Source organism: Aphelocoma coerulescens, chromosome 5 (assembly GCF_041296385.1).
Source record: "Aphelocoma coerulescens isolate FSJ_1873_10779 chromosome 5, UR_Acoe_1.0, whole genome shotgun sequence".
Lineage (NCBI taxonomy): Eukaryota > Metazoa > Chordata > Aves > Passeriformes > Corvidae > Aphelocoma > Aphelocoma coerulescens.
The window spans coordinates 51602327-51628126 of NC_091019.1; the positions used below are offsets into that span (position 1 = coordinate 51602327).

A 25800-nucleotide genomic window follows, 5' to 3' on the forward strand; every position below is an offset into this window, starting at 1 on the left:
GCCAGGGCCCCGGAACCTAACTGATTAAAAATGCCTTTCAGAGTCAGAAGTTCAATTTGAATGACGCCTTGCTCAATATCTTTCCTGATGTTTCAGGCATCAGGTTTGCCTCTACATGTCAGAAATGGAAATACCAAAAGATAAATTGTGTCATTTTTTCAGCCAAACCAGATTTCTATGTTTTATTTGTTGGTACCTAAACTATTTTTTATTCCAGCATACTATGCACTGGCCTTTGCTGAAGCACTGTGTCATCCAAGCAATGCTACTCCCTTGATCCTCCCCTGATTCTTATTAATCCAGACTTTGTTAGGTCACGACTGAAAGTATCTTGCCCATGCCTGGGCTGGAGCAGGCAGCAGAGGGCAGGAATTACATCTTTGTATCTGCCCCCAAGGCAGCAAGCATAGCCAGTCAGCTGTACAATCCTAGCAGTCATGAATTAACTGATCCAGTCTACCACAGCAGCATATCTAACGTGTTCAGATATATAAATAAATACATGCATATTATACATATGGAGGGAGTCTAGAGTTCTTATCTTGCCAACATCTGTACTGGAGCAATTTATAGTGAGTCAAAGCTGGTAAGATAACAAGAGGGTCACAATTAGAGGTAATTAACTCTGCCAGAAATTGGTTCTCATGTATTTATTGGCCAGATGAAGGCTGGCAAAATGGTGGGGGAAGTGGGAAAGGGGTACGATAACAAGTCTAGACTATATAGGTCCATAAATATGTTGTTCAGTTCAGCTATTGCTTCTGCGATTGGGCTAAAAAATCTGGATCCTCCCTTCATAGCATATCACACATAATTGGTAGTATCTGAACAGAGATTTTATCTAACCATAAATTTAATAACAATGACATTAATGTTTTCTAAATGAAAAAGCTTTCTATTTATCATGCTTGCTTATTGTTTTAGGAATGGTACCTTGGGATCTGGCCAATTCTGCTTTTTCTAGTCTGCACTAAGCTTAGAAAAGAGATTTTCATTTTCCATGTTCCCTGCTTCCAGTAATATTAATAGGTGAAGTGAAAACAAAATGAGGGTCATGATCTCACCACATATGGTAGCAAGGCTGTTTGAAGACTACAGATCCTCCACTCTTTGTGGTGCATTTTTCTTGCAGGGGTATGATGTGTCTCACTTAAAGCAACAGGTGGCTATGGGATTGCTTTTGTTCCCAAGTCATGTTTGTAGCAGTTGCATGAGCTCCACTCCAGAGAAGTAAGATGTTGAACCTCTTTCATTGGCTATATACCAAAAAGATTTATTTGCTTACTCCCAGTCTTCTTTACTTTTTGTGGTGGTATTGGAAGCATATTTCCATTTGAATGCAACATTTTTACAATGGAGGCCTCCTGTGGAATTTCTGCCAGAAAACCTGATAAACCTGAAGTTGTCTATGCAGGACACCTTGAGTCCTCACATTTTGCACTGAATAGTACCTTGGTGACTTCACTAAAGAAGTTTTATGCAACCAACAGGTATAAACAGCTTTACTGGTAGCAGCAAATCTTTTTGCTTGGGCTGAGGGTGCACACCCAGTTCTGTATTCCATGTCTGGCATTCTCTAAGATTGCCCCTTACCATGAGGTGCCATTACACTCTGACCCAGCCAATACAATCAAATAAATTATTTTTGGGAAGCAGCCTTCATAGTTGAAACAGGTAGTATAATCCCAGCCTGTCTGCCCCATTATATTATATTATATTATATTATATTATATTATATTATATTATATTATATTATATTACATTATATGGGATCACTAAGTGACAGCAGATATTTGTGCACTGAAAAAACTATTGGTGCAACAAATGGCCAGCCATTAGGTGTCTTCTTGAAGGATATCAGATCTGGGAGACAGAGGGTGCCTTGCCCAGCCCATTTACACAGTGCAGCATACAGTGAGAACAGGTGTGGTTGCTAAAGTCAAAACTAGACATTTGGCAGGGAAATGAAAAAAACCCCAAAACAATTCCCGATTATTTCCACTGGGGAGAAAACTAGCCATAGAACTTCAAGAGATTGCCTATAATGGATAGGCACAGAAGCTATATCAAAACACTTCCAGGGCACTTTTGTTTGAATGGAAAATTGCAAGAGGTTGCAAGCAGAACATGACAATCCATCAATAAGGTGTGAATAATTTATTTTTCTGGTTGCACATCTTATTTCTGTCCCATTCAAGCACAAATCTTAGGTGTCTTCATGCTCTGGGACTTCAAAGCCCATTTGTACTACTTCTGCCTCTGTGATGGGTCATACACAATACTAGAGCAAAACTGTGATGCTTATTGTACATGGTAATAGACTTGCAATAGCTTTGTAGGTTCAAAGCAGATACAACAAATTCAGAGAATAAAAAACTGTAAGGCCTATTCAATGCAAAGATAGCAGATGTGGCTAAGAAGTCCCTGAGGTGCATTCTTCTGAAGCCTGAAAGAGTGTGTCCGACCCAGCATAACTGGTGTCACAGTCTTCACCATGGACAGAAATACTGCAGTGAGTTGTCATCTGAGCCCCAACGTAATGTCTAATCAGCTGGAGAGCAGAAGAGTTATTAAAGGGGAGCATGCTAGTAAGAAACCCTAGAAACTCCACTGTCCAAGATGTTAATAATTTGTGATAGTTGATGATCTCAGCATCAGTGCCACAAAAGCATCAGATGCTGTCACCCATCACTGATAATTCAAGGATGGTTTTCATTATACTGAACCTACTTTTAGTACCTTTCATCACCAAGATCCCTAGAAAATATTGCCTACATCCAAACAACAAGTCTAGTCTTTAATAACGCCTACTGTTACTGGATGCCTCATGTGATTTTGGCTAGATGACTCAGAATGTGGCAACAAAGAAGAATTGCCGTGAGGTGGACTAGGAAGGAAATACAAATTAGATCTGTCCTCAGTGAAGACAGACTAAAGTATGTGGTGGTTACTGTGCAGGTCAAGGAGCCAGCACAGATCTCTGCCATAGTACAGCCTCCCTCACTGTCTAGCATCTAAAACTCTTCAGAACAGGGTTTAGGTACAAAACCTGTTCACAGTGAGTCCATTTTTATTTAATGCCTTCCAATCCTAATAGAAATCAAACTGGACTACAAAGCCCTGCAATATCCCACTTGGTGATAAATACCAGTGCACCTGGATTTTAATGACAAAATTCAAGATTAAGGAATTAAAGGACAAGCCTATGACCACTTAACAAAACAAAAACAAGAGCAGGTCACAGACCTTTCTGTCTTGTAGTCTTTCATATACAACCTGCCCCACTTTTTCAGAAATTTTGTGCAGACTCAACATTGGCTAGTGAGATCTAAAATAAAAGATTAACCGTCTTCTGAAAGCATTATGTTCTACTAGAGGACCTTGGAAGCATCAGAGGCTCTTTCAGCTAAATTCTATGGTACTCAGAATGTTGCTGCTCTACCCTAATGGTGCATGGAACCTCAGAGATTCCAGTAGTTACTGAAGCAGAAAGAGAGCTATTGATGTACTCAGTAGCAAATTAAAAGAGTTATCTGGCTTTCACACTTCTTCTTACCCTTACAGACAGGACCGTGAGTGTTGCTGTGGAATTACATATGAAAAAAATGAAGATGTTAAAGGTTGTCATACCTAAAAATTTTGAACAAATTCACATTTTCTCAAATAACTACTGACTCTGTGTGACTCCTTTGAGGGACCAGTTGTTCAGCACTTTATAAGCACACTAGAGAACCAAGGTAGGATAGGATGGATCACTGTTCAAAACTTCTCTTGCCAAGGAGTGCTTGGCCAGAGCTGGCTCTAGTTGTTTCAGCTCTTGATTATCCTGCTGTATGCTATTAAATTAGTGGTCATGTACATTCTCTCACCCATCCTTCCAGTTGTTGTATTCGCTTCTCTTATCCATCTTTCCAGTTGCTGTGTCTACATTACTGCTCCCACAGCTAGTTCCAAAGGCAGAAGTTAGGGCAGGAGTCCGGACAAATTAAAATCTGACTTGAAGTGGGAACGATTCACTTTGTTACTTCCCAGATGAATACCGAGAGCAACAACATGGCCCATCCACTGCTCTCTGCCTCCTAAGAAATACCACCTACAATGAACAGAGCCTCATGGCTCCAAGCCATGAGTTTTAAAGATCTCTGGGTTACTGACAGCATGGGAGAATAGGTAGATGGCATCTCCATATCTGTTTGTAAGGAAATGTGCTGCAAGAGCCTAAGCCTGAATACTTCAAAATTAACCACATCCTCTCTCTTAGATCACTGTGTTTGCCTTAATAAAATTATGGCTGTGGTGGGTTGGTTTAGCAGCTCTGGGGTGTGATGTTGTCTTTACTCGACATTTAAACAAGAGGTGAGGTGGCTGGGGCAATGGAATTTCATTTGGGGATTGCAAGGGTGGAGAAAGTTGGGTTTTTTTGTATTTCTGGCTGACTGCCTTTTGTAGGATGTGATGTGCTGATGCTTTGTTTTTATTGGTACAGATTGTATTTTTAATTGATGGCAGGATGCCTGGTGACTGGATAGATATCATTTACAATGTCAAAATAAATAAATGAACTAATTGTGTTTAGCATGCAAATTACTGGCTTTGTGTTTTATTATCTGTAAAAGCTAGTATTAATGGATATTAGTGGATTCCTTAGAATTTAGCCCCATCATAGAACAATGAATGAAATTTTTAATTCACTGCTCATAAATTAAAGAAAAAAAAATAATTCAAAAGCCATGCATACACAAAAGTGGGTCAGCATATTAATATAGTCAGAAAGGAAAGCTAGATGTGAAACTGCAGCAGAACGCCACATCTCACTGGGGAGGCTAATTCTTATCAGGAGATCTTTTTTTGTACTGACTCACGTCCACCAAGAATGCAGGACTGAGACCACTCTTATTTGTATCAATAATACTGTGAGAAATCACAGCATAAAAAGAAAACCAACACTCTAATCCATTGAATTAAGACCAGACATATTCAGTACTTCTCAAACCAAAGAGGCTAAAACTAAGAGTTCAAAAATATCAAGAGAGAATTATAAATGTGGAATTCTGAGGATCTGGTTTTGGCCCACTGTTTTCCACATTTGTGATAAAATGCAGAGGATCACAAGCTGGTGGAGTTAAGAACGAAAATGTCAAATGAAGTCTTATATGAAAATATTTTGCTAGGTATAGTGGGCACATTTGAAAGTTCTTTTCAAGACAGACAAATGCAAGGTCATATATCAAGAGTAAAAAATGTAGGTCAAAACATTAACTCTGGGGTTGTTACAGATAATCACTTGAACATGAACTTTTCCTGTCATCATGTTGCTGAAAAGACAAGCATAAACATGAGAACACTGAGTAGACACAGGAAATTGTTCTTACCACTGTATATTGCATCAATGCGATTATTACTGAAATACATTTCTGGTGTCAACCTTCAAAAACTGATATTGCAAAGAGATACAAAGAGATTCCAAAGAGTTATTACAAGCCATGAAAATTTATCTTTGAGCAAGATAATACTCCATTTAGTAATCTGTTTAAGATAAGGTTCAAGGTATATTTGCCTGTGATTTGTAAACCTCTTCATGGAAACTAAGTTCTTATCTAGAGATGGTCACTAAAACTAAAGAAATGAAATTCAGTGTTTAGAAGACAAATTCAAAATAAAAATAAGACACACACTTTAGTAGTGCTACTGATTAAGCATCTGAAAACTGATTTTTAGTGAGAGAAATTGTACCCCTAATGTTTGTAGTAACTTCAGAAATATGTGGAAAACACAGAAAATGCTAATAACATTTCCCTGCTAGAAGATATTAAGTCATCAGCCTAAATATGTTGAGCATGCCAACCACCTTCCTTTCAGTACACACAGAGTGATTGCTTCTTTATGGAAGATGAATCAAGTAAAAGAGGAAGAATCCAAGTTCTTACCACAGACAATTTGTTGAATCAAAGAGCCTCAAGAGGACTAAACTGCAGGTTAGAGGATGTGGTCATGCAGGAAGTACTAGATTTTTCTAAGTAACTTTGTGAGGTGGATAGCCAGGGGAAGAAGCCAGCAGGCAACAGGAGAAGGAGCAGAGGTGTTTAGGATCTGGAATCACCTGCCTTCTGGAAGGTGTGGTTCAAAAACTGTAAGCAAAGACACTGCCTTTCTTCTGCTCAGAAAAAAAAGGATTGTGCATAAACAGGACTTTGTGCATTAAAGAATACAGGCGGAAACAAAGTCCTTAACATCACCTCATCAGTTCAGAGACTTTTCTGAGCCCTTCAGGCAGGAAAAGATTTTCTTGACAAAAAGCTACTTTTAAAGGAAAAAAAAAAAATCTTGGTCCTTATGAGCATGTGGTTACATACCACATGACAGTAGATGCAGAGTGGAAAGTTTACCAAAGACGTTCCATCCCAAAACAATTTGCACCTGCCACAACAGGAACAGGGGGACTATTGTCCTTGTTCAGTCCAGCCACTGGTGTTGAAAGTGGTGGGATGTGTGACTGTGCTTATCCCTCCACAGGCATGGTCTGTGCTCAGGGCACTGTGACCGTTCCACTCCCTTCATGGCAGATTTCCCGGCTGGCTGACAAGAGAATAACAGCACTAGCAGAGAGCTGTCATGGAAGGATGTGGGCTTATCATCTCTGAGCTAGAACCATGCTCTTGGAGACTTTGACAATTAGAAGTGAAACTTTGCTTGGACTCTGTGATGAAGGGGGAAGCCAATGTGGACAGCAGATTTCCAAGACAATATGCTTTTGGCAATGTGTGCTGTTTCACAGATGGACTGTTACATTTTGTTCTCTTTGGAACATATTTAGCATGCATGACTTCCTTTCTTAAGTAATGAATTCTGATAATCATGCTACAAATTTCTGTGGGTCACAGTAGTAGCTATGGCTGTGTTTCCTTCTTTTGATCAGCCATTGACAAAAGTAGGTATGTTTTTGCCATCGTGATTATTTGAGAGCCAGTAGCACCATGGGGTTCAACACAGTAATACTGAAGATTAATTTGACAGTTGTGAGAGCACAGGTCATGCAGATTGGAAAATGTTTGCCATGGAAAATCTTCTTCCCTCTTTTACAAGGAAATGTGTGTGATTTTGGGGCCCTACATCTTTATTTTATTCTGTCTGTGTTTTAGTCCCACTGTTTTACTGTCACAACCCCAGGAGCTAATCCTGCTCTTAAGATGCAACATTCTGGAAGAGAGGCTCAAAGCTGACAGCTTGTTCCAGAATCTCTGTCTGCTCAAACACTAAAGCTCGTTCAGTCATTTATAACCCTCAGGGCTCCATTTTAAAATAATACAAAGATTGGATGTCTGTTTTTTATAGGCATAATTGCAGGCCAGGACTAAACATCCGAGCTCAGTAACATGGGTATCAGTTCCAAGATTACTTGGAACAGAGCACTTTCCCCAAACTTCTCCCCCACTCCTTATTTGGACACTGAAAAGTAATTTCCTCAGTAGTAGATTTTTACTCAGTGAAATCACATGTTTTCTCAAAACTTTTTTTTTCTCAATATAATTACATTTGATAAGAAAAGGGAAGAAATAACAATGCCACATTCCTAAAGTGCAGACTGAAGCCAAATTCAAACTGCTGCTGTGTGGGGTCAGTGTTTTTTTCCAAGGACAACTGACCCCGCTGAGCTTGGACACCATCCAAGATCAACTCCCTAAACACCTGTTTAATTGCATATTTCACTGTCTGAGGACTGGCCATTGATTGCTGAATTAATTCTCTATCTGCATCCCATATGCATTAGGTTATTGATTGATGGCTAACCAAGGATTAAAGTGGGTTTTTTTTCACACAGGGGGTCAGTCTGGAAATGGAAACTAAATAAGTGTGAGGCATGAATCTGTAATTCTGCTCCCTCTGCCTGGTATGAAAATTGCTCAACATGTGTCACAGGTTCTATGTCTCCTGCCAGCTATCTGAGCCTTTCCTTAGCAAGCACAGTTTTCACATTACTCAAAGATGATAAACAACAGCTAAACTGCGAAGGACTTTGCTCTTTGAGCACAGTTCTAGTGCTGCTTTTGTGGCTGAGATTTACAGGACAGCCATGTAGAGAAGTGCACAGCAAGAGGACTAAAGGGCCAGCAGCCTCTCCCCTCTCTGCTCAGAACAGACCTGTGTGTGGTTCACACACTTGGTATCACCTGCAGACCACAGATCCTCACTCCCACACATTCACAGGGTTCCCTGTTGGTACAAGATACCAGCCACTTGCGTGGACTGTTCCTGGTGTCCCATGAGAGCTTTTGCACAAATGCATATTAGTCAGTATGCTAACTCTGAGATCAAAAATAAGACACCCTACTAATTTCAACTGAGAGCTTTGCTTAAACATAGAAACTCCGTGGACTGGAACATAACTGTATTCTCTGGATTCATGAATTCCTGCTGCAGGTTCTGCACATCTTATGAAATGCATGATCAGTGCATGTGATTTGGGAATCTCAGCTATTTCCCTGCTGCACTTACTCTGTTTCAAGTAGCTGTAGTATAGCAGAACAGGAGTGACCCAAGTACCCTGCTGAAGTGAGGTAGACATGTTACTATTCCACTGATGACACTGAACCTGCTGAATTAGGCGATACAAAGAAATTTTTGCTCAACATGGTTTTATCTTCATCATCAGGAAGCATATTTTTCAGCTGAATAAATGAAGTGTTATTGTGGTTTCTCAAAATTATCTATTTTGTATGACCACATGCTGCACTGTGATCTGCTGGTAGGGTGGTAAGAGGAGCCAGTGAGCTTTTATTGAGAATACTCCCAGCTGATGGGAGGTTATCTAAGTAGCACTTTCTTGTAATGGCAACAAAAAATATGCAGTCAGAGCCAGGAAATGCACACTCAGAAATAAGAAAAAAGATCCTTACAATCATCCCTTTGCTGCATGATATGAAATAGTCTCATGCAAGAATCTGTAGAGAAGGCTTATAAAATTTTACAGAAGAGGAGTAGAAGCATTAATACTGATGAACAGAATTTTCTATGGCTGAATTGTATATTTTTTCTACAAATCTATGGGTTAGTTAAAAAAGACCCTGAAAGAAAGAATATATCAAAAATATAGGCATTTAAAGCATTATTTATAAAGCTTTTAAACATGTCAGTGAAATGCTATTGGCTTTCCCTCCAACAAATTTTTTCAAAGACTTTTCTGTTAGGGTACAGAACATGAGAGAACTAAAAGCAGAGAGCTGCTATTCCCACTTTTGTTCCCTGGGGAGCTTTGAGAAATCTCAAGCACAAATAGTCCAGCCAGCTGGTTTAGCCAATTGGTGGTCAGTTTACATTTCCTCTAATAAGTGAACTTCTTGACCGTACATTTTAACTGAGTCATTAAGAGCTCCTTTTCCAAGTGTTTTGGCAGGCTAGAGAGGTCTGGGACTGTGAATAAACCACAATAACTAGTAAAGAAGAGAACAGTCCGACTTTTAATACGGCAGAAGAAATTGATCCAAATGGATCCAGAAATTAAAGCCACAGTGAAAACAAAGGGATACAAATATCCACCTGCAGGTTACAACAGAAACTTTTATTGGAAGGGCTGCTTCTTCCATTAAAATGCAGCCACTTTGGATATGCAGCATCAAGCATGTTGTGCAAACAACTGAAAATACAAGAGAGATTCTAGGTGCAATATGTACATACCCATAGAGATAATTCAGTATGAATGCTGTAGTCACTCTCACAGGATAACTTGGAATCTTCAATATACATGAAAAAAAGACAACAAGAGATCTCTATCATGGGAAACTGGAATAATAATATGAGATTTGTCACTAACTGATCTCTCACAAAAGCTTCAGCAATAATCACCAGCATCTCATTCAGTAAAGGACTGGATTCAAAGAATCCAAAGTATCCAAAGAAGCTTGGCTTGAGCATGCAAGGAGGCACCAGCTGGAGGTGGCATGGCTGTAGATTGCCTCATGTCACTTGAAACTGCGTGAGTCAAACACACATACAATGGGCACTTTGACTTTCTCCAGGAGGCTAACACGTAAATCCCTCAACCTAGCATTAAAACCAGGGAAAAGAGCCTGGCTTGCAGAATGTGTGTCTGGAAGCTCATATAGTGAAGTAGAAACGATTATCAAATGTAGGATTTTTAATCAGTTTTTCAGTGAAATGAATCTTCCGTTTCATGGAGAGGAAATTCAGTCAAGACATCCAGATCAATATTTCTGTTTTATGCCAGGATCAATACAGAGGAAGAAGATCTACCCTTATCTCAATTGATTTATTGATTTACAGGTGGGGGCCAGGACTCCTGCAAATGTTACATAACTTTTATTAGAAATTTTCTTTAATGCCATTTCAGCCTCACATCTTGTCCTGCCTGGGAGTTTTGCAACCATCTAGAACCTGTCATGGTCCTGCTCAAAACTGGCAGTTCTTGGGGCTAAACAAAACATAACTTTCTGCCTCTATAGGCTCAGCGTATCTCCTTTGAGATCTTGCTATATCAGAATGTCACAAATCTGGAAATCTCCTGTGTTCATTTAGGCCCTACAGGTAACTGAATGGGGTTAGGGAGAGAAAGAGAGAAAGATGGGAAAAGCCCTTTGAGTTGAAACACCTCTTTTTTCAGGGAGCCATGAACTGAGAGTAAGGAGAGCAGGAAAAACTGCCAGTAGACATCCACATCACACACTAATTGGAACAAAGTAAACCTCTCATAACCACATAGTTTTCATTTATCCAGGACAGTTTGCAACCTATTTGGCTGGCGGCAATTTTTGGAACATTGCAAGAAAATGTGGTTCAAGCATTATAAAGCAGTGAATGCCAGATCTGAGTTAAAGCCAGTTATTTGAGCAGGGGTTATAGGCATTTTCCTATGATCACCACCACTGAAATAAATAAATAGATGGCTTGCTATGTATACACTCAGAGGGGAATGTTGCCCAACATTCATAGCTCTTTGCTATTAACCGTAATGAGGACACAGCTGTCTGAGCCTGGAAGCCAGTATTTGCAGAGATTTTTCTTCTCCACTGGCTTTCTTCCACTACCCATTCTTTGCTTATAAAAGAGCCCAAAAGGTCCTAACATTTATACAAGAATTACCTTGGCTTTGTGGCACTTTTGAGATTGTTATAAAGCATGCTGACACATGGACGGATTTGAAACTTAGATGAAATATGAAAAACAATTTTCTCACCTGATAAGGCCCCCAATGCCCTTAGTGCCAAGCATAACACTCTCTTTAGTCAATCATGACAGCTCCTGGAGCAGTTGGCAAGAGTTGCTGCCAAGAGTTGGGCAGAGATCTGAAGGTCGCCCTTCTTAAAACGGCCTTCTAATTCTCACTGCCTGCAGACCCTGGGGTTGTGATGTGAGTTTTGAGTAACACGTAACTGGTAACAGAGCCTCCAAAGCAAATATAAAAGCACCCCACTCCAATCAAAGATCTTACAGCACTTTAAAATCAGTGCTAAAACTCATAGTCTATGTGAAAAAGAGAATATCTCATTTCATGGGGGCCTTCAATATATCAAAGGCTAGAGCAGTATCAGACACAGGCTACTGCACTTCAGGCACTGCAGTTTCAGAACCATTGCACAAGGCATGTTAAAGTTGACTTCTGTAAGTCATCTGGTCCCAGCCTCCACTCAAAGCAGGGACAACTCAGTCCGGCTGCTCAGGGCCTTTTCCAGTTGAGGTTTGAATTTCTCCAAGGGTACAACCTTTAGCTACAAAGTTTTTGAACCTCTGTTCCAGTGTTTGACTACCTTCACTGTGATAACATTTCTCCTTATAACTAATAAGAATTTCCCGTGTCGCAACTTTTACCTGTTCCTGTCCACATGCCTTTTGAGATGGATCTGGCTTCATCTGCTCTACACACTCACATTAGACAGTGGAAGGCAGCAAGCAGTACAGTTTCCTCATAAGCCTCATGTTCTTAAGGCAGGGTAAATCCACTTCTCTCAACCTCTCCTTGTATGACATATGCTGCCACCCTCTAACCACCACAGCAGTCCTTTGCTGCATATCCTTCAGTGTGCCCAGGTCTTTTTTATGCCAGGAAACCAGAAGGATTGGGAGAATTGGGTGCCTGTGAAGGCAATGGAAATTGACTGCACTTTGAATTTTCCCTTGGAGGTATTTAAGAGAAAATACCTCAAATGTGAGTCTCTGATTACTTTAGTAGCAACCTTGAGGTGGGTGAACTATTTCATTGGATGCTGTACAAACCCAGAAGCAGACTGCACTACTCACACCTACAGGCCTGCACACTTTTGTCCCCAGATCGTCAAGGTAAGCCTACCTTTCTTATACCAGAACTCAGAAATTCCTGACTAGCGCTACAAGCTGAAAACCTGGCTGGCCATAGGACCAGTGCAGTCCCACCAGCTCTCACATTATCCATGAAAGCTCAGAAAGACACATGTTCACACTGAGCATTCCCAAGCCAAATGGTTCATTTCCAAGTAGCCTGGCCTGAAAAAAACCCATGTTCTCTTTAGGTAATTTAAAAAAAGATAAGTAAATAAATAAACAGAAGAGACAATGTTCCCAACCAGCAGGAACATTTAATCTCTGTGATTATTCCTGGAGCAAACTCCTGCTTTTACTCTCTAGAAGGCACATCCCAGTGAATTTTCCATCATGTGGGCCTGCTGTAGTGGAAAGTTAATTTACATTTTTTTCTTTATCATAGTACTTTCTTTTATTAGCCCCTTATTGCCACAAGGTCTTGGGTCATACTGAGTCACACAAGGGACCATTTTAAAAGGCACAGTCTCCGGGACAGGAGCAGGCCTAGAAAATTCTTAGCATGATTAGCATTCTACAATTCACAGTCTTTCTAATCATCTCCAATCAGATACTGCAGACAGTGCTTAGTTCAGCATTTCATGTCCCTCCCTGGTCAAAGGGAATGAACCATGGATGGATCACGTATTTCTGAAATAGTTTCATGTCTCAAGCTTCTACATGTCAGCTTGAGGTTTTTGTAGAGCAGCATGTGATGGTATTTTGTATCTTTAGATAATATACGTCACTTACCAGCTCCAGAATGCATGTGACTGGCTGGGCCATTAATGGATATATTGCAAATTGTCAGCTGCTCATTACCTTTAGAGGTATTCTCTAGTCTGTGTAGGACACACCTGTGCCATAGTTCTCTGGGCTTAAATCTGTATTTGGGCTTATTGCCTGAGGAACATGGAGATAAACTTTTTACTTCTTTCAATTAAATTCATGGGCAGTGTTTGAAGTCTTATGTATAACCCTGTAAAGTTCTCTTATGCCACTTTCATCTATGACTAGTTAAACCTCTTAAAAATGTTAATGAGAACAAATTTTGTCCCAAAATGCAATGTACCACCTGAAAAACATAATATAGGTTTTACAGAACTGTATCTTCAAACAGCACTGATTTAGTGGGGAAGAGCACCTCCTTTCTAAAGCTGGCATGCCACAGTCTTTTGGGATGAGTGCATGAAATCAAATGATAGTTGTAAATGCACAGTTCTGGGCTACTCCATCACAAAGTCAGTGTGCTTTTAATTAAAATAATTTCAATCTGCTTCTGAAATAAAGCTCCAGATGCAGTGCTTAGTGATTTGCTGGCAATGAGCGTTGTATATATTGCTGCAGTCTACCTCTGGAGAACATGAGCATGGTCCAAGGCTGGTCCAGCCTGTGCCGGGTTTGGGATTCCCCACAGGGTTTGCAATAGCAGGAAATTAGCAGCATGCTATAGCTTTCAGATCACATCTCCTCTCCCTGGCCTGGTTCCTGCTCCAGGATTAAGGAGTGGCAGTCTGGCAAACAGACTCTGCACTGCTCCAAGATTCCTCCTTCGGAAAGGGGATGTCAGGCTACCCATTTAAGCTATCTCAGCTTTGTGTTGCTCAGCCACAGTGACAATAAATGTTATTTAAAGGGTGGAGGCTCTTACCCATGCTATGAACTTTTCTCTGCAGTGTTAGATAAAGCATGCTGTTTTCTTTTGTGCCTCTGTGCACACTGGAAGCTGGAAATATATCAAAGGACTCAAAAGTACAGCAACTTACACCTGACAACACCTATCCCACCCCCAACTTGTGTGAGACTCTTTCTTGCTAAAAATTGTTCCAGGCAGCTTTTAAATGATTCTACTGTTACATTTTGTACTATTCCTCCACTACAACATACCTAGTGTGTTCTTGTATAACCTGATACACTGCAGTGCCATAAAGGGCTTTACTATGTTCAGTCTAAAAGTAATTTTCCTTCCTTTCAGCAAATTATGCCCTATTCAGCAATAATAATTCTTTTGTACCACCCACCATACAAACTTCTGCTTCTCTGTTATTTACAGTTCCAATTACTGTCATCTTACCCTAAGTTTTAAAATACACTTCACTCTTTTAATCAAAGTCAGCCTCAATAATGCCCCCAACTTGCTGCTGCTCTATACTGAGATTTCCATAAACTTATCTACATTTATCTGGTAGTAAAGTACTTACACTTAATGTCAGTAGGTTGGAGCCATTCTCAACAGAACATGCTGAAGTACTATTTGCTCTCTCTTCTGGAATGAGACGTCTTAGTAACACTGCCAGAAACTGCCTAAAGCTTTATTGCTTTTCACATCACTGCCTTCTATTGATCATCTTCCACCAGATGACCATGTATTAGGTTATCTTTTCACCTACTGCTGGGTTCCAGTACCTTAATTTCCTGACCACAATTGTAGCTTTCCTAGACTTCTGTATTACTGTTTATACAATCTTCCCCTTCAGTGTTAGCTGCAGATATGTTTGTTGTACCACAAAAAAAAAAAAAGGAAAAGAAAATTAGAAAATAAAAACAAGCTCAAAATATTATAACAAAGCAGACATTAAAATTATTTTGTGGAAAAAACAAAAGGAAACTCAAACCAAACAACACAGTCTCAAACCAAGCAGTAGATTGTGGATTCTTTCAGATCCTGCAAATTTATGGTGCATTCCTCTCTCTCTCCTCCTAGGCTCTCCCTGTTTACCTTCAAGCACTTCTTTTATTTTCAGTATCTGAATGCTTCATGAATACAAACAGATTTGTTCTCAGTGTAGTGGCCTGTTACTGATGTAGAGCTAATACACAGAAAAAACAAGAAAATTTTCCAGACAGACTTATGAGTTTGTATGTTCAAACTTGCAGATGCCCAAGAGCACCTGCAACCATGAGTTACAGAAGAGAAGAGAAGGTTTTGCTGGTGTTAAAACTGAAGATGGATTTCAGCACATCTTGTCAGCCCCAATGGGCAGCACGTCCCAGCTAAGAGGCAGAATGCTGAAACAACTGCCCTGAAAAGGGCTGGTTGTAACTCATGTTTATCTTCTAGTAGCTTTATTTTCTCTGAAAAATTCTCTCATGTCACTGAAGTAGTAAAATGGGAAGGCAGGGAACTGGCAGATGAAGGGGTCAGAGCATGTTAAACTCCACACAACATCAGGTGGCTCTTCTATTTCTGTGTGGCAGGTCTGTCATGGGTCTGGTGTTTTAGGGACAAGACAAAGGAGCATTGCCAGCATGTTATCACTACCTATAGAGTCTGGCAAAACATATGGTCCATTTGGCTGATTTATACTGGCAAAGAAGAGAATTCATATTTTCTATATATTTTGGCTTAACATCTATATTGTGACAAATAACCATGGCCAATTTAAGGCTGGAACCCAATGAAAAGAAACAAGACTGACCCAAAAAATATAAGGGAGCGGCCAAGAAAAACTGACTTTTAAGTCATTGAGAACACTGCCATCTCTAGGCATTGTGGGTGATGCAAATACATGCAAAAATTAACATAGGCCTGAGCAGAGTGCTGGTGCTATGAAGGGCGCTGAAAATAAATCAGCCTTCCAGGTGAGGAGAGACTATCACGTACTGAACTCTGCACGTTATGGCACAGGAAGGTAGAGAAAGTGTCACTCACAGGAAGATGAGAGAAAAACAAGCCTGACAGATTGGGGAAGGGTACTCATGACACCTGTCAATTTTCCAGCACTGTTAAGTGACTTCATTTTCTTTTAAGCCTTGGAATTGTCTAGTTGGTGGGACTGTCTTGCATGACAGCTATTCCATAAGGGAAAGCTCATGAAATCTACTCCAGAGCAGACAGAGCTAATCAGTACATAGTGGCTTTAACTGATTTGGCACTGCTGAAATCCCTGGAAGTAAGACATAAAGGCAAGGCAGCAACAAAGCCCCACGTATCAAACCACTGTTAGCAGGGAGTCCAAGGAATCATTCAGAGATTAATGGCAGGGGTGCAAGCCCTGCCCTGGCCAGCACATGCCAGAGGATATGGCAGGCTGGGCACGATTACTACTCCTCTGAATTGAGTCAGATATAACCTCCTGCCAACTAACTCTTGGTGACAGCTGAAGTCTGTGTATTGTCTGGCTCAGATCCCAGTGACCAATAACCCCCAGTTCAGAGACCAAACATAACTGAGGCCATTAAACCAGAGTATCCGTTAAACCTCTTTTCCTTGCATACCCTTTCCCTCTGTAGTCTACAAATCTCAAGGGAGATGGGATTCTTGGGTTCTTGCCACCTTGTATACCAAAGTATCATACATTTCCAAGAAAGAGGGAAAATTGAAACACATCATGAAATAGAGAGGTCCCAGTCTAGAGAGATTTTAACCTTCCTGTGTCTGGACTGTAGCCTACACATCTAACAAGACATGGACACTGTCCCTTCTGTGCTTATGCCCCTTCTCTGTGCACAAACCCATTATGTTTTTTAACATGACCCGTTCTCATTCAGCTATCCCCCTCAGTATGCCACTGTGCTTCCCTCCTGGCTCACAGCTCAGTAAAAAAGAAACTAGAAAACTTTTAATCACTCCCATCACAGCAGATGCACACTTCCACAGAATCAGTTTAGCTCAAGGTAAAGTTGAAAGCAAATTCAAACACTCCCGGTAGTCACAGTTTTTAATCATAAGATGATGATCTGACCATCTGTCTATTCTGGCCTTAAAATGTCAAGGAATGTCACAAAATCTAGGAAATCCTTATTGTGGTGTCAGGAGAAAAATATGTTACCTGACTCCCTGACCATAAGATACTTATGGTTAGGTTTAAGACAGCTTAACTTAAACCTAATAAATTCACTGCAAGAGCTTCTGCTTTAAGATCTTCACCAAAGTCAATAGGGACTGTAATCATGGGTCTAAGTGTTTTTGTCTCCAGCTGTTGCCCAGCTACCTACCCAGTATGACTGTAGTTCATTCAAGTTCAGTTGTGGCTATACTGTAGTTGTATTTATTCTGTTTTCACTTCTCACACCATGACACATAAATACACTCAGTGAGTGGTGCTTGAAAGGCACTGACACGCAGAATGATGGGCACCTACTGTTACACTTTGCCATACTCAGGAGCCTGCTATTTTTCATTCCAGTGCACAGAGTGCCCATTTTCTTAATAACATGCCAGCATTCTTGGCTTGCATGTTATATTTCTTGGTTCGATTCTATCAATTTCTTTGTTAGTAGCAGAAGTTTCACAAATAAATGAAGCACTCGCCTGTGCTTTAACCACCAGACTGTACTCCTCCCACACTGCACTTACGGAGGAATGAAAGCAGGAACAAGCCAAGCCACAGAAAGCTCAGTTTACCTTGCTACAGATTGATACATACAGCAGCTTTTTCTATCAAGCTGACTTCTCTACCACAAATAGATTAGTGAAAAACAGCATTTCCACCCTCATTTCCCATGGTAAGCGGGATAGGATACCTTTACTGATGGTCAAATTTCTGTAGGAATGACTCTACTGATGAACCCTGCTCTAGCGGCTGGATGGGTCTTGCCTTTCCTCAGCCCCAGCCCATCCTCTGTGCTGGTGCAATGGTTTCCTGAGGCAGGAAGGAGCTCTGAGTGTTTTCAGATGTACCTTTTAACCCATGATTATTTTATAGTCAGCTCGTGATTACCTTTATGAAGGTTGCTGGGATTGTGAATAGATCAGGCCATCCGATCAGAAGCGTAGAGGCTAGATCTAGAAGATTTTAGTTATGTTTGTCTGGAGCTGTACAATGGGGGTTTATCCAATGGAACAGGACTATGTTAAGTACGTCTGTACTCCAGGATGTTACTGATCCTTCTTTCATTACTGTCCTGACATATGGTCTTGTACCTTAATCTATATAGTTTGTATTTTCCACATTTTTATTTTACCTGGCTTGTCTAGTCTCATTACATTAAATAATCAAGGATAAACCATCTTGAATTGTGCTAAAACATGAAACAGGTACAGCATAAGTAGAAGATAATTGAAAAACTGCAGGATTGAATAGCTGCTGAAAGCTTTTGTAGCACAGATATTCCTGAAGCACATTGGAGATATGGGTAAAGGCCTTGGACTTCCCCTCTCCTCTGATCTATGCAGAAATATAGACAAAAGTGGTCCCTGAATTCCAGCCAGGTTAGTGCACTGCTGTTGTGGCTTAGGAATGGTACTCTCCAATTTAGTTCTCCCACAAAAAACCCACAAGCTGCTCCTCCTCCCCCACTCCTAATGGAAGCACAAAAGGCATCACAGGTTGAGATAAGAAAAATTTACTGGAAACAGCAATGAGATAAGAAAATGAACAGTAACAGCAACAATATTAATGATAAAAGTGTACAAAAGAGAGAGTGATTCACATGCAGAAATGCTCACTGCAGCCTTCAGCAATAAACCACCCTGGATGAATTTTCTCAGATGGAAGGAACTCCTTCTCCCTGGAAGACCGAATCCCTCTGCCTGCCCCTGGCAACGACATGAGGGGCTATAGAATAACCTCCAGGTCCTGGCCATGCCCCCTCCTGGCTACTGCAAAAAATGAACCCCGTCCTGGCTGGAATCAGGACAACTGGGGAAGTATCTGAGTTCCACATGTGTCACCTTGAGCTTCACTGTTGTAGGATTATTAAACGGAACCTTTCTATCCTGTCTGTGTATCTTTACATGATACTTGTCTGGAAGTCACCTCAACACCTATCATTCCCTTGTGAAATTTTCCTTGGTATAATCCTGAGAATGAATTATTATTTCATTTTAGCCCCAAAATACCCAGCACAGAATCATAGAATCACTTGGGCTGGAAAAGATCTCTGAGACCATCAAGTCCAACCTTTGACTACATTGTCCCCTAGACCATGTCCAGGTGTTTCTTGAACACTTCCAGTGATGGTGACTCCAGGAATGGCACACTTATCTATGGCAAAGCCAGGAACTGAACACAAACTCCTCCAAACCAAGCCTTAGCCAACAACGATAACCTGTTGAGATGCTTCAGAGGCAACTTTTCTGTTGCTATGGCAGGATGAGGTCTCAATTCATGTTTCCTCATACAAAACCCATCAGGAAAACCATACTACGAATAAAGGTTACATATCATGGCCCTTAGTTTAATCAGGAGCTGTCAACAATTACATATACTTTCAGAAATCTGAGCTCAGCCTCTTGCAGAACCTGTTCTCATGCAATCTTTCGTTCTTTTTCTGGTTAATTTGGACATGATGGCAGTCATTCCCTAACAGGGATCATGCATAGCCTTCAGGAACTGGCCCTCTGGAACAGCAAAAGAGATTGTCTGACAGACAAGAGGAAAAGGGAAAGACAGAGAGCTGAACAAAATAGGGTTAAAAAAGGCAATGGCAGGAGTCAACTTCATTTGTTTGTCCTTTATACAAACTCTAAGGCATAATATCCTTGCTGCATTTCCCTACTTTTCTTCCTCCTGTTTCTATATGCCCAGAGAGGTCACTAGGAAAGTCATTAGGAGGAGGCAGCCTGGCTTGGTGGCTAAGCCATTGGATAAGGAATTCTGGGCTTTATCCCAGCACAGCCATGAGCCTGATGCAAGACCTGGGCACTTCCTTTCATTTCTCTGTCTCTTAATTTCCCTCTCCTTTCCCCACACAGGCACATCTGGTTCCTTCATTTTGCTTGAAAACTCATCTAGACATAGGCTGCTCTTAATGAGGTTGTGCACAAGGCAGGGCAGTACAATTGCAGGCTTGGATGTGGGTTTTAGGTATGCTTGTAATATAAACGATAATGATCTAAAACCCATCTGTGCAAAGGTAATCTTTTGAAGGAAGGAGTTTCACTCCACAAATGTAGGACTGGGGACCCATAGGTGGGGAATGTACGAGGTCCTGACAATCTTTGAGAAATGAGGAAAGCTGAAGCAATGACTACTGCACAAATGGGGCATGAAAAACAACTCTCTCTTATACTTGGAGACAGCATCCTTCCATTACCTTTTTCTTTTTAACATTTGCTTTAAGAATAACAATTATGCTGGGTATTTTTTATAATCACCTCCTCTGTCCTCCTCCCTTCTCTTTGTCTCTAGGTCATACTCATCTTGCCTGATGCTTGTACTTTTCCTAACATCTACCTCTCTGTCTTTGAGGTCTGCTTTCTCTGATCTCTATTCAACCCTCTCCAACCCCATCATCTCCCCACATTGTGAGTTTGCATTAATTGGAGGGAAAGCAATAATAAGAGCCAACCCACTACTGTTCTTTCCACAATGCCCAGAAGGATCTGTGTTTGAGGCATGTTTTGAAGATCATTGTAAATCAGGAAACAGCAAGGTGGAGTGAAAGGAAACTGGAAAGAGCTCTCAGCTTATGAATGCATAATGCAAGAACACGGGCCCTCACTCCAGTAAACTGGAGCCAACAGTTACTAGACCAAGTTCCTTGGGCAAAAAGTCATTATTATGACTAACCCCTTCTGTATTTATAGAGAAGTAATATTAGAAGACTAACAGTTCAAACAGTGCTCTTGCACTAGATGTTCTTTGCTTTTTTCTGTATGTGGTCTTTTATTCCAGCATTAATTGTGGTTATAAATCATTCCCAACCTGCTTTGGAATGATTTATAAAAACTTCGTGCTGTTGAAAACACAGAACACTTACAGATACAAAATACAAAGCACTCAGCAACTCCAGGGGTAAGAAATACCATGTATTAGGAATTAAACCCACAGAAGACTTGAGAAGTAATTATCATTAAACCCTTTCTCTGTCTGCTACCACAAATGGCTATGGGTACTTCTGCAGCCCACAGAGGACACTGGAGTGGGCAAAGTCGTCACTGACAGGTGTCTTTGAGAGGCACTTGAGCCAGGAAAAGCTTTGTTTTCACAAAGGACAAAATCTGGAGATGAAAGAGTCTTGGCAAGACTGAGTGGTGACCAGGATAGGGAAGGATTGTGGACACCTAACCACTGCCTATGACCAGGCCAGAAAGGATGAGGCCAAAAAGCTTGAAAGGGAGAAGAAGAGACTATATTGTTTTGCTGCATTGAAACATAGCAGCCCCATGAGAGGAAATGTGATGTGAACAACCAGGGGTGCACATTCCCTTCAGAGCCAAGGAATGTGGGGCCTCGGCAAGCAGGCCAGGTGCCAGATGGGGACAGAGCGACCTTCTTGCAGCCTCCCTACATTTTGTGGAAAGGTAGAAAAAAGCAAAAGAAGGATCTTGTTAGAACTCACACAGCTTTCAGATCAAATTTTTGTCCTGTTTCACTTTGGAAGTCTCTTGAACAACCTCAGTGCTTCAAAGCTGAGGCTGCAAATCTCCCAATCTCCCAGAAAAGGTTCCTGTATTTAATAAGCTGTTTTGACTGAAATTCAAGGCAAAAGTAAAGATTTCTGTTGCCCTAGCAGTAAAATGTGACCATGATCCATAACCTGATATCTGACCAGACAAAAATGTGTACTCTGTTAAAATCTGCAGATTGCTCAGACACAATTTCATGAGAATAACTCTGGTTCCCCTGCAGTCAGTAGCAGAAAATCTCATCATCTCTAATGGAAATACCTGTGACTAATTTCATTTGGAAAGAAGGTGCTGGAGGGTAGTGTCTGAACACCAACATAACAAACCTGTAAGTTACATAGTGGCTCAGCTACTGGGCAAAACAACTTCTAGTTCACTCTTTTCAACCATTCCACCACAAAATTAGCCCTTGAAGTGCTTTGTATCCTAAGAGCATGCTGAAGATGGACAAGAAGGTAAGCACAGAGCAACTGAAAAACCATTAACATGAGTGATGCTTATATTTGGCTTATGGATGCCATGATTCCTTGGTTCAGACTTTCTTGAATGACCTAGGTAAAATTTTGGTTGTTCCTGAGGACCCTGTCAAGGTTCCCTGGTGTTTTGCCTCCAAGGACTTCAAGCATGGAACTGCACATAACCCTGATAACTGCTCCAGGAATCCTGGAAATGGGATCAGGCCTTTCTACCATCACCACAGTGAGACATGGACCGAATCACTCCCTTTGGTGACCACACTTTCCATCCTGGGCACACAGATACAAAAGGTACACAGATACAACAATAAATACTGCATCAAGACAGTGAATGTCTTCAGAGAATTTCACTAAGTAAAGAATGAAATCTAACCCCAGCAAAGACCCCTGACAGGTCTTGTTTTCTTTTAGTTTTGTTTTTCTTCCTTTAGCACATCATCTGCCCAAATTCAAATCTGATGCGGACTTTCAAAAACTGCTCCCAGCTTGCTGTGGTACTCAAATGGCAGCCTGTCCTTTCCCATGCATTCTTATTAATGTTTCTCATCACCAAACTTTCTTTACAATTAAATCCCACATATTTGAAAAGTAAAATGACAGAAGTGAACAGCCCTGACTGAAAAAAGTATTAGTCCTCCCATTTCTGCCAGCATGGATAGGAACATATGTGCCCTTTGGAGGCTGGAAAGTTCACTGTAAAAGTTTCCTAAATCTACCTGTTTTGATTATTCTGGTTTGCATGGAGCAGACCAGACCATATAATTCAGAGGTTTCATTTCCACTTTCATTTCAGCACTTCTTCTCTACTAACAACCCCATTTCCTGAATCATCTACAGCAACGTGAGCAAAATGAAAACACTCCTGGAAATCTACAAAGCAGATAAAATAAGAGGTTGATCAATTTGCTAAGATGAAAAAGACTAGAAGCAATTTTCAAAGGACCAGATAGTAAAAATGCTTACTTTTACAGCAAACTCTCCAGTTATCCCAGGATTTAAAAACTCCTCAAACCACACCGCCCCCCCCCCCCCCCCCCCCGTTTTATAATTTCTTCTTTTTTTTTCTTTCTTTTCCTTTTTTTTTAAATTTTTCCAGTCAGTATTACTATGAGTGCTGGTTAGAAAATACATTTTTCCCACTTTGGAAAGGACAGTGATTCAAAATGTGTCCCAGTGTAGCTGAATTTAACTCTAGACTTTCAAAGCTCCTGTGGTCCTGTGGGGGAAGCTCTTGTGGTCTCTTCAGTAGGGAAACAAACAAAGTACATCATCTGCAACCAAGTCCTGCCAGAAATTTCAGACAATAGGGCAGAATAAGCCCAAAAGACAAGTCCATTTTAGCTCTTGTGTTTTTCTGCAGCAGTTTTGAAGTAAATGCTGTTTCTTAGTCTAAAGAGAGGCAAAAATCTCCGTTGAAAGAGAAAAAAATCTCTGTTTTGGGCTTTTTTTTCTTGTCAAAGACCAGCTCACATACAGCCAAGTTTCCCCAGGCCCCACCTAACACTTCAAATGAAAGGCCACTTTCTCTCTCATGGGCAGAATCATAAGCATAAAAGGCATGCTTTTGATGCACTGACAAATCACCTGCCATCAGGTGGTTGTTTATTTCATAAAAACATTACTTCTTTCATGAAAGTGGCTTTCCTAATTAAATAATAGGATTGAATCATATCTTAGTTTGCATTGAATAATGGTGATATGAAACATACAGCTCATATCCTAAAAAAAAATTGTACTTCAAAATGCTGGGCTTGACTGCTGCAATAACTTAAGGACAACTGCAAGACAATTGTTTCTGCAATGGCAGACAAGCTTTAATATAAATGAAAATATAGAAGGAAGATTTCTACTACTTACCAGCACACTGATTGTTTTCATCCAACTGGAAACCAAATCGGCAAATCAGAGGTCTTGTAACAGTAGGGTAGTTAGGAACAGGGCCTGGTGCTGGGGGCGGTGGATAAACATTGGAATAAGGACTCAGATACGGTGACCGATACACTGGGTTTGTTCGGGGGACACATAAATAGCCACCATTCTGGTTGACACACACCATGTCTCCTCTGCAGGCCTCAGGAATAGTCCGACACTCATCAATATCTGGAACGAAATTGCAAAAGTTAAAAGAGCTATTGCTCCTTAATGGGACCTGTCAAAAAAATAGTTAATATGTTTTTTGCAAAACGGTGCAAAAAAAATTTCTGTTCTCCATCAAAAAGGCTAATCCTTCCTTGTGGAGCCTCACTTTGAAGTTAGATTGTACTAAAACAGGAAACATCCCATATATATTCAACATATCCTGTGATCTACTTGTTTTACTTCACTATTAGAGGATAGAGGGAGAGGACAAGGACTGCTTTGCTATTCCATAGAAGTTTGGTTTGAACACTGATTTACACATGGCTGCAGCATGCTACTGCCTCTTCCTGCTAGAGGCTCTGTCCAAACCACAACATGCAGATCAGGATTTCAGAAACTGGTGGTTTGTCTGCCCAGCTGTGAAATTTGGATGCTGCTTTGGAAGTCTTGAGTTCCCTCCCACAGAAAAAGTTAGGGATGTTCAGATCTGGGGACACAGTTCAGGCCTCTTTCTTGCTTTGGCTGAGAATGTTGCTGAATTAAATTTAGAAAGATACAACTGGTTTAGCCAAACTGAGCATTCCCCTGGTTCTTGGGCCACAGAAGCAGTAGGCTATGGCAGGGCAAACAATCTGCTGCAGGTTTTTCCCTTTCTGTTTGAGTGACTTTATTGCATGTAGAAGATGCTGCCCTGGAGACTGAATGCCACTGATAAAAAGATGCTATTGGGCAAAGAGCAGATTTCCTTACACTACCTCAACTCAGTTTACGTGGTTTCAGTGCTGAGAATGGAAGACTTTTCTGAGCCTGCAGGTGGAGACAGGCACCAAAGACAATAAATCCTGACTTTGAAGGAGAAAGAGAAGGAGAGTATCCTCGTCCTTTGGCAACTAGACTGAGCTCCTTATCAAAATGCATCACTGTTGTTTGAGTAGCCCTGACAGCCTGTTAGTAGCTCAACAATGTCAAAGATCAGTGATATGTAAAGATACACACACATATTTATATATACACATATTTGTTGTATATACATGTATACAAACACACATATTTGTCACACAGTAAGAACTTTTCAACTAAAACATAGTAAGAGCAGCACAATGTTAACTCAATAAATTCAGAATTTCTGAACCCAAATTTAAATGTATTGATTTAATGAAAGTCCTACCTAAGCATTGCCCAGAGGCACGGTCCAGGTCAAACCCATTAGTGCATTGCTGCTAAAATGAGAGAAAAAAGGACACTCAGTGACTGTGAAATGAGAGGTTTGCAGAATCAAATGCTCATCTGGATTATTATAATTAGTATAATTGTTCAGCATGATGCAGTACATCAAAATAAAGTCCCTTCCCCAGAGGACAGGCAGCAAGGCATGAACCTGAGGCCTCAGCATGTGTTCCAGCCCCTTAGCCCAGGAGTGGCATCCTTAGGTGGTGGCAGTGTCAGGCTGTTCCTCTGCCCAAGGGTCACCAATGTGCAATGTGTTATGAGTTGTTAGCACAGAATTGCAGTCTTCTAATTTGGGGTCTTGTTTTTGCCAGAGCAGGGGGGTTCATCTCAAAGGAACTTGCTATGTCTCTCACAGGCTCTAAAGCTCCCCAGACAGCCCATTCAGCACATGACACGTTAGCCACTGACTGATCTGTAGCCACCGTTGAAACATAA

General features: G+C 40.8%; 1 protein-coding gene across 1 annotated transcript in view; it reads right to left on the minus strand.

Moving 5' to 3' along the window:
• The window catches only part of FBLN5 (fibulin 5), a 56568-nt gene that overhangs the window by 14076 nt on the left and 16692 nt on the right, over nt 1-25800 (minus strand). The window contains exons 4-5 of the mRNA XM_069018110.1: nt 25304-25355; nt 23914-24156 (exon numbers count right to left, since the gene is read on the minus strand). Coding sequence (XP_068874211.1) covers nt 23914-24156; nt 25304-25355 — 295 coding nt within the window. The remainder of the gene's footprint in view (nt 1-23913; nt 24157-25303; nt 25356-25800) is intronic.